The 10,136-nt window shown below is 45.5% G+C and overlaps 1 protein-coding gene across 1 annotated transcript; it reads right to left on the reverse strand.

Annotated features, from left to right (window-relative positions):
• Positions 1 to 6,222: 6,222 nt before the first annotated feature.
• On the reverse strand, positions 6,223 to 9,049 carry fzd8a (frizzled class receptor 8a). Its single transcript, XM_072678696.1, has one exon. The coding sequence runs from the start codon at positions 8,468 to 8,470 to the stop codon at positions 6,716 to 6,718; it is 1,755 nt and encodes a 584-aa protein (XP_072534797.1). The 5' UTR covers positions 8,471 to 9,049; the 3' UTR covers positions 6,223 to 6,715.
• Between the last annotated feature and the right edge of the window lie 1,087 nt (positions 9,050 to 10,136).

Here is a 10,136-nt window from a genome sequence, read left to right on the forward strand (position 1 = left end):
GTCTGACACCAAGATGTTTGCAGCAGATTCTTTAAGTTCTGTAAGTTGTGAGGTGGGGCCTCTATGGATCATATCAATGAGCCTAAAGTGCCCATGACTCTGTCACAGATTCAGATGTTGTACTTTTTTGAACCACTTTTGGTAGGTACTGATCACTGTATACCAGAAAACCCCGCAAGACCTGCCTGATGTTTTGGAGCTGTTCAGGCCTGGTCATCTAGCTATCCCATGTAGCTATCAATGTGCTTTACTTTGTGTGCTTGCCCATTTTTCTTTCTATATATATATAGTGTGTGTGTGTGTGTGTGTGTGTGTGTATGTGTGTGTGTGTATACACCGATAAAGAGACTGTCTATATTGCTGCTTTTTCAGTTACAATTCAGTGCAGGTTACTAACTGGAAGTGTGAACCTTTTGGATCCGATTGTAATACATCAATGCTGCCCTCTAGTGGCTCTGTTTAACAATGCACTCTTTTGGTATGGATCAGTGTTTAAGAAAAGCCCCAGTTCCAGTAACTCTGATCAAGCATGGTCCATCATTACTTTCATTGCTCTTTTCTTGCTAACATATCCATGTGGGGCCGGTGTGGGTAACCCAACTGGGAGCCAGAAGGTTTTGCCCTCGGGTTCCACATTGGTCCCACATATGGATGCCCAACAGGGTCAGTGATGGGACCAGGAGGGGTTAAACAGGGCCCCATCTGGGTTGTGCACTGCGTACAGGACCTAGATAGGACCTATGTGAGATTAAGTTGGGCTGTAACAACGAGGCCCATTTGGGAAGCTCTACTGGGTCCCAGTAAAAACTCATGTACAAACCCACTCAGAGCCCATGCCCACCTGGAACCCACCTATCCCACCTTCCACCCGTGTCAGCATTCGTTTGTTAAACAGTGTTTCCATCAAAATGTTGATTTACTAATCGCAACAAAAAAAATGGATAATAAAAATCCAACACTTTTATTCAACCACCATCCCACCTTACACCAACAGTACACTGGTAAAGTGGGCTAGAGGGGTATTAAGCCCCCCAGCATTGAGCTGTGGAGCAGTGGACCTGTGTTCTCTGGCTCCATCCAGTACTTTTGGGATGAGCTGGGGAGTTGGGGATGAGGTGGAGTGGTGATTATCCAGCATCCTGACCTCACTGATGCTCATGCTGCTGATTGCAATCTCTGTCTCACAGAAATGCTCCTCCAAAATCTAATAGAAAGTCATCCCTGGACAGCAGAGACAGCTACTGGATAAACTCTTTTTAATACCTTTGAGTTCAGAGGACACAACGAATGAGCAGGTGTCCCAATACTTTAGATTCATCTCATAAAGAGTTTGATAATTAGCTGATGAGCTGAATGAAGCGCATTGGGGTGGAGAACATCTGAAACCAGGCAGGGAAGAGGTTGTCCTGAAGTGGAAATGGAAACCACTGATAATGAACAGCTGTAAAAACCACAGAAACACTGAAAATCAGAACTTCCTTCCTGTGTCTGATCTGGTAACAGATGGAAACCGAATGCTAGTCAGCTTTGTCAATGGGGAAGATGAATGTGGTCATTTGGAGACAGCCAGTAGCAGGAGTAATCAACAGGAAGACAGAGCAGAACCTCTATCCCAGTGTCAGTCAGTGCTGGGGAGACAGAGACCTCTGGTGGTTTTTCGTCATGCTTTGCCAAATTCAGGATGTTTCTGGAAAGATCTGTGTCCACTATGGAAAAGCTGATCTGTGACCTGTGTTTAATGGTATTAAAAAAAAGACAGTAACTACAAATCATTTCAAAGTTGTTATTGTTTGTGATTATTTACTTGATCTTCGTAGATTCTTGTAAAAAGAACCTCATTAAGCCTCATTAAATGCTTCACTTCCACACAAGCCTGTGGACAGACGACTAGAGGAGCAACGGCTCAAACCAACCAAGGCCTTCTCACCCTGCCCTGCTGCTGAACTGCTGAAAATATTGATGGTTTTCTTCCTAATGGAAAAGTCAAGTCAAGTCAAATTTATTTGTATAGCATTTTACAAGTAATTACTACTATACTAAATACTAGTAATTAGTAAAAAACAGAGAAAAAAGAAATAACTTAAGAAGACATGAAGGATCAAAGACCCCAAGTGAGCAGCCAACGGTGACAGTGGCAAGGAAAAACTCCCTCAGAGCTGGAGGAAGAAACCTGGGGAGGAACCAAGACTCACAAGGGGGACCCGACCCGTCCTCCTCTGATCAGAACTATTTAAACATTATTGATAAAAGTTACTAAACCATCTATACTGTTAAACTGCTCTGATCATAATCATAATATAACAATCATGGTGTAAAGGTTGATTTAATGGTTGCCATTAAAATCTGTTAGTTCCCAATATGCTACCTAAACCGTGTCTAGAGTCAGTCTCAGGTCCAATATTAAGTTATTAGGTGTTTTTATGTTCCTATGATATTTTTAGACAGTTAGGAGTAAACATCTACTCCTAGCCCTGTTACAATTTACTTTTTACCACATTTTAAAAACATATTTTCATATTGATCAACACAGAACGGCGTATTACACACTACAGTGTATTACTCAGTAACTACACTTTACACAGTAATAGTAACACTTTCGGCTCACCGGTGGACCACATCCTGTTTGAAGGGTGAATGCAGTTGAAACACAGAACTGCTGCTGATGTTCGGGAGCGAAGCTGCATTTCTAGTAGAAACTGATTCTGTATTTTAACAGAAGGAATTCCTCTGGCTCAGAGATGCAGTTCTGTCTCAGTAACTCATTTCTTTTCTCACATTCCTTTGTCTCCAGCAATCAATCGAATAATGGAGAAAATAATCAGTAAATGAATCTATAATGAAAATACATTTCCAAAATAGTGGAAATTATTTATTTATTTTTTAAAAGGAAGACATTTTACATAAACTTCCATTAATACATGTTTAAAACCCCCCTATTTTAATTCTTTTAAGGGTCATAGGGTGTATAGTAATAATAATAATGATAATAATTATAAGAAGAAGAAGAACAACAGCAACTGGAGGAGAATAAAGAATTGTGAAAGGCTGTAATACTGTGACACTGTAAAACCAGGCTATTGTCTGAGACGGTTATCACACTGTTGAAATCTCACACCGTTTGCAGCCCTAGTTGGGGTGTATTTCCGACTTTTCCAGAGAATTATTTTCTTATTCACACAATTTGGAAGCTTTCATATAGAAAGCATCTTTCTACAAGGCCCCACAAAAGAGCTTAAAACAAGCACATTCAGTAGGGTCACCCCTCCCCCAAACACACCCCCACCCCACCACCAGAAAAAGACCCCCCCTTGTTACTCACCTAAAAAAGACGCTGGATCTAAGATTTCTCCAAATGTTTTATTGTCAAATTAAGTCCTCATGTGACATCCACTCTATTATTGACAAAAGTATTGGGACATCTGCTCATTCATTGTTTCTTCTGAAATCAAGGGTGTTATAAAAGGGTGTACCCCGCTTTCGTTGGAGTAACTGTCTCTACTGTCCAGAGAAAGCTTTCTACTTGTTTGTAAAGCATTGCTGTGAGGATTTGATTGCATGTTGGATGATCACCACCCCACCTCATCCCTAACTCATCCCAGAAGTACTGGATGGAGCACCAACATTCCAGAGAACACAGCCTGGTGCTGGGGGGCTGTATACCCCTCTAGCCCAGGCCTGGCATTAGGCATGGTGCCAACAGGGTCATGTTTATCTGCTCTTCTCTACGGGAACTAGACAAGCTTGGACGTCTGTTTCAGCAATTGGTGCAATTTAAAGCAGCCAAATGCTTTCATTAGAAGGGGTGTCCACAAACATATGGACATAGTGTAAATGTCACTGGAAGACAAATGTGATTTTTATTTTGACAAAAGACAAAGAATATTTACCAGCCAGTGAGAGATACTCTGCAGCAGTGTTTCTCAACCCTGGTCCTGGAGGCACCCTGTCCTGCACTGTTTATTGGTTCCCTGCTTTAACACACCCCCTGCATCTCTGAAAGGACTTGTTAATGAGCTGATTAGCTGATTTAGGTGTGTTGGGAGCAGATGAAGCACCACAGTGTGCAGGGCAGGCTGCCTCCAGGACCAGGGTTGAGCTTTGTCCTGTTGTAACTGTTGACATTGGCCTCTAGGTGGCAGTGTGAGTCCACTCATGGTTAGAGACCACAGTGGTCTGAGTAGAAACTTAAAAATGCAGGAAAACAGACTTGCATTAGTAAGTTTTGTGTAATATAAATATTAACAATTTATATGAAAAAGCACCCAGTCGGGCAAGCAAGCGAGGACATGCCTACTGCTAACATTTCCTCTACCTTTTCATTTCATTTTGCAGTAGGATGGAAAAGCAGGGGTAACAGAGTAAAACTTACCTCCCCATCCCCAAACAAGTCTCAAATACTCACCTGACGAGCAGAGCCTCAAACCTTCGACAAGATGCACATCAATGCCTAGTAATGTGGCCATTTTTCAAATGCATAAGGGCAGATATTACCAATAATACCAATCCTAACGGGGTAACGGAGAGCACTCTGAAGGCATTAGATAATGTTATTCATGTCAAGAGTCTGAGTATATTCATCAGGAATGCTGTGAATAAGCCTGGTTTTGCTCAACATGGTGGTGTTATGAGCCTAACTAACCAATCCGATCCGTTTTGAGGAGAATGCAGAGTGAAATTGGGCGTAAAATCAGACTGGGTGGATGAACGTTAGTGTAGATGTTAGTGGCCACCAAGAGTGAGGGGTTCCTAATATACTGTAAAACACTTATTACATTATTGTAGCTTAAAAATGGCTTTAAAAGAGTTTTCATTTTGTTTCCCTTTAATCCAAGTGTAGCTTTTCGGACAAGATATTTTGATTTCTTTGCTGTCCAGTCAAAAACAAGTATCTCCATTTTTGTCCGTTTTTAGGTTCCTCTATGGTTTGAACCCTGTAGCTGCTTCTGTATACTGTGTAAATATTTCTGATGAACGGACCAATAGAAATGTTCTAAATTACTTGGAATAAACTCTTATTTTACATTTTTTTGACTTCCAATCAGAGTTCAGAGCATTTTACAGAAGACTTTGCCTTCTCCTGTAAAGTCACTATTTTACACATACATGTTTTTCACTGGACAGTGACAATCTGTTGTCTGAAACTTTGCACTGGAGCTAGAAGTTGCACCGGCTAATGTAGTTAAAACTGCAGAGCTTCAGAAGCACATTTTGGACAGCGGTCATGTCTTGTCTATTCAGCTACAATTGGATTCGGGGTGAAAAGTGTGTAATATAAACTTTTCTGTGACCCATTGCTTCAAAACGCAGAGTTAACTGGAGCTCATACACAGTTCCAACATAAAGCAAGTAAACAACATGTGCTTTTCTTAGCTGAATAACACTGAAGAGTCAAAGCTGACTTGATAAAAGAGCAAAAGCTGTGCCACCAAAAACGCTAAAAACCTCCCTACTGCGTACCAAAAAAATTCAACCCCTTCCCTTCCCCTCCCCTGAGTGTGATCGGAACAGGCCCGCGTGAGACAAAACAAGAAAGGCAACTGTTTCATTTGCCATCAGGCAACATTTTCCAGAGAGGTTCTTTGTCTGGCTTTAATGCAGTTCTGTCAGGGCTCACAGAGAAGGTCCCTGGATGGGGGATTACTGTAAAGGGACCACCTGTAGGGGGCCATTCACTCTCTCTCACGTCTGAGACTAAAACTCCACCGTTAATAATATGGCTGAAGCTCGAATAAGACGTTTTTGATGGCGCTCTCAAATTAGACATTAGACAACTTGGTGCACTGGCAGCAGGGAGGAAGAAAAAACTTCTATCTACATGTCACCTTTATTGGAGACTTTAAAGGGAGATCAAAGTTTCCCATAGATGAAAAGAGCCCTGTTCCCTGCATTTAAACCCCATTCACTCGGCCCCTCTTGGAGTAAATTAAGTGAAGAGTGCAACAATTATGGAGATTCTCCAACTCAAGCTCCTCGCCTCTAATTACGGCCCCAGATAGCTAAGAGCTAAGAAAAGCTTCTCTTTACAAGGCCCCACAAAGGAGCCCAGAACAAGCACCTTCAATAGGGTCACCCCCCTCGGCTGAAGAGAAAAAAAGAGCCCCCTCGTTACTCACCTAGAGAAGAAGCTGAAGAAGAGCTTTAAGATTTCTCCAAATGTTTTATTGTCAAAATAAAAGTCATATTTGTCTTCAAGTGACATCTACACTATATACAAATTTACAATAATTTTATAAATCTTTTTTTTTACAGAATTTACAAAGTTTGTACACGACAATTGTATAAATACATTTTACAATAAAAAAATGAAAACAACCCGTAAAATATTTGGGCACTAAGACTTTTAAGGCTTATTCGAGACCATCTTTGATATTTTGATTGTTTAGACATTTCAAGCTGTCTTGCGCTACGTAAAAAGTGAAGCAACAGAAACTTTCCATTTGAAGGCTGGCTGAAGGACGGGGGGCAAGTGTCCAAGCTTCACTTAGGACAGTGTGGTGCCCCGATTCTCTCTAGGTGACACTGATTGCATGGCATGTCCATATCAATAGAATGGAAAGAAAATAATAATAATAATAATGACAGGTACCTTGTTTCTACCAGCCTTTCTTGCTGCTGGCCTAATGGAAACCATTAGCAGTCCATTTGTATGCTAATAAAGGGAAAAGCTGATGCACGGCCTCCTCCAGGCAGTCAGCAGTCCATTGTCTTTTTTTTTTCAGACCTGTGATAAGGGCATCTGTTTGGGGCAGGACACAGAGCTGGCTGTGCCTGAGCGCCATGTGAGCCCCGTGCTCACATCACTGTAAGTTGACCCGCTCGTGCCTTTGCTGCCCCAGCAGCAGCGTGTGCACAGGGCCCGCCAAGAGTCCAAAGTCTTGCCTGACCAAATCCAAACACCGGACGTGATGCCCACGGAGAGGCACATGAAGTACTTAAGCATGAAGACAGCATAGTCAGGCCTCCGGAGCTCGTGCTCCATCAGGCACGAGCAGTTGTGGCTTGTCTCCCAGCTCTGCCTGTTGTGCTGTTCGTAGAAGTAACATGCCACGATGATGGTGGCTGGCACTGTGTAGAGCACTGTGAAAATTCCGATCCGGATCATCAGCTTCTCCAGCTTGTCCGTTTTGGTGCCCCCTTGCTTGATGACGCTGCGGATCCTGAACAGGGACACGAAACCCGCCAGCAGGAACATGGTGCCGATGAACAAGTAGATGACCAGGGGTGCCAGAACGAATCCCCGCAGGTTGTCCAGGTTCTGGTTCCCCACGTAGCAGATCCCAGCCACCGGGTCCCCGTCCACGGAGCTGAGGGCCAAGACCGCAATGGACTTCATGCTTGGGATGAGCCAAGCAGCCAGGTGAAAGTACTGCGAGTAGCTGGCTATGGCCTCATTGCCCCACTTCATGCCAGCTGCAAGGAACCACGTGAGGGACAGGATCACCCACCAGATCGAGCTGGCCATGCCGAAGAAGTAGATCAGGAGAAAGACAACAGTGCAGAGCGCAGGGCCTGTCGTCTCGTAGTGCACATGCTCCACATCATACTCCCGACTGCATGCGACCTTTTCATGGCCCGCAATCAGTCTCACAATGTAGCCAATGGAAACAAACATGTAACAGGCAGAGAGGAAAATAATGGGCCTCTCGGGGTACTTAAACCTCTCCATGTCGATCAGAAAAGTGGCAACGGTCGCAAAAGTGGACACGAAGCACAGCACCGACCACAAGCCGATCCAGAAGGCTGTGAAAGTCCTCTCGTCCTGGGTGAAGTAGGGGTTGTGGCAGGGCATTGCGCAGTTGGGCATCTGACCGGTCTTTACCCGGTTGTACAGCGGATGTCTCTCGCTGTTCACCCGCACCATGGGTGCGCGACACTGGCAACCTGGGTCACAGGGGGAGCCCGGCTTGCGCTTGGTCTGGACGCCCGGGCGCCCATGCCCGTGCTTGGTCCTGTGAGGTGGAACAAGCGGCTTGCCCGGCCGCCCTGTAGGCTTGGAGAGCACCGGCGACGCAGTGGTGGAGTCCGTCCGGTTGTAGTCCATGCACAGGGTGTCCGGGTCACCCTGGACCGGCAGTGTGTCACAGCGCATGCGGTCTGGCCACGGGAAGCCGTACTGCCTCATGAGAGGAGCGCAGCCAGCCCGTGCCCGCTCACACACACTACGGCAGGGTGGCAGTGGCTTCTTGTAGTCCTCCAGGCAGATGGGGGTGTACATGCTGCAGAGGAAGAAGCGCAGGTCCGGCGAGCACTGGATCTCCACCAGTGGCCAGAACTGGTGCACCTCCAGGCCTGCCTCGTCCTGCGTGTCATGATTAAACTGGTTGGGCATGTACGTGTGGTTGTAGCCCACACCTTTGCACAGGGGCACAGCAATCTCCTGGCACGTGAGCTCCTTGGCTGTGGTGCCGCTGGAGCGCTGAAGGGCGCCCAGGGCCAGGAACAGGTAAATCCCCAACAGGTAGCACTCCATGCTCCAGCAAATCCTGCTCTGCACCTCTTAGTGACAATAGAGAGAGGGCTGCTGCTGCTGCTGCTGGAGGAGTCTACAGTCCACCAGTCCTTTCTGCTGTTATTGTAGGCTATTGTATTTGCGTGTTGCAAAAGCTTAAGTCCCATCAGATCTTCAGGCGCGATCCCATCTCGCTCCACGGAGTTGCAACCGATTTGCAAAACCGTGTACGCTCAGGCTACAGAGGAGGAGCGGTGAGGGGGAAAACGGACAGAAAAAAACACAGCCCCCTAGGCGTGTAGGCAAAATGGCTGAGGATATGCAGCCGTCTCGGAGCGCCGTCCACTTCCCCCTTATTCCTTTATTTCCGAGCGCGCTCCGCCGCGTCCTTCACCTCGGTCCTCCTGCGCCGAGTCCAGCGTGCGGTGGAGAAATGAAAGTTTACGCACAGAAGCAGAGCAAAAAGAGCAGATCCGCCGTCTGCATGCATGCGGCGAGCTGACAAAGCCCCTCTCTCGCTCTCATACAAATCCGCGCACCGAGTGGGACGCTTTGCCTATTTATGAGGACGGCTGCTAAGCCACGCCTCAGCGCAGGGCGCGCCAATCAGCGCGCAACGGGGCGGAGCTGCCGAGCTCAGCCAGTCGAGTTTCCTCAAGGTGTTCAGTTGCAGCAGCAGCAGACTGTAGTGTTTCTCTACGTAGGTTTCACATGTTACTGCAATTTCTCACGAGCAGAGGTTAATGCACGAGAAGGGGATGAGGGGCTTTATGGTCACACCTCCAAAAAAACGTTCATTTGCTGTTTGCACTGGATGCACGTGTGAAAAACTCTCTATATAACTATATTTTGCAATATTTATAGTCATTTGCATTGGACATATTATTGCTGCAGCTTATTAATTGCTGCATGACGCCTTTATTTATTGCACAAAGCAATAATAATAATGATAATGATAATAATATCTCTTAATACACTGCCCCACTTCATTATCACGAATCACCTAATTTGCTGTGAGTGGGAGCTTTCTGTCCGGGTGGTGCGTTCATTAGCACATGTTAAGTGGTCCCGCGAGGGGGGCTGGTGGTTGTCCTGCCTTGCAGCATGGGGTGTTTAGTTTTGTATTGATGTGCTGATGGGGGGCTTAAACGCTTGCATGGAACTCACGCAGGGGGGCGTAATGACGGGGTGGCCAAGAACAAGCAGAGAAGTTTGTTAACAGTGGCAGAGCAACAAGAAACCAACCACCCCCCATTCCACACTTTGTCCTCCCTGCACTAACAACTCATTATCACCGAGAGGAACTGGAAATACATCGTCTAGCACTGAGGCAGGACGAGCTGAGCTGTGGTACAGTCTGGAGGAGGCAGCTCTGGTGCTTGTTGGTGCTCCTCTGAGCCAATAACCTGCCTCTGGTTAATGTCGTATATGGTTGAATGTAATTAATATGGCTAAACTGTTCAACATTGCCACTATGTCATAGGCTAGAAGTAAACGTGCCATATAACAGAGGTGTATATGGTTAATGTACCATATTATAAATTTAATTATAGGTGATGTGCCATTAAATAGAGGTATATTTAGTTAATAGGCAATTTTACAGAGATAGATATAACAAATGTGGCGAATTACTAAGAAAAATATAGTCAATGTGGCATATTACAGAGATAAGTATAGTGAATGTGGC

Source organism: Salminus brasiliensis, chromosome 5 (assembly GCF_030463535.1).
Source record: "Salminus brasiliensis chromosome 5, fSalBra1.hap2, whole genome shotgun sequence".
In the NCBI taxonomy this organism is placed as follows: domain Eukaryota; kingdom Metazoa; phylum Chordata; class Actinopteri; order Characiformes; family Bryconidae; genus Salminus; species Salminus brasiliensis.

Bases quoted from the DNA above. Each gene is read 5' to 3' on its own strand.
- fzd8a (XM_072678696.1), bottom strand. From the start codon at position 8,470: ATGGAGTGCTACCTGTTGGGGATTTACCTGTTCCTGGCCCTGGGCGCC.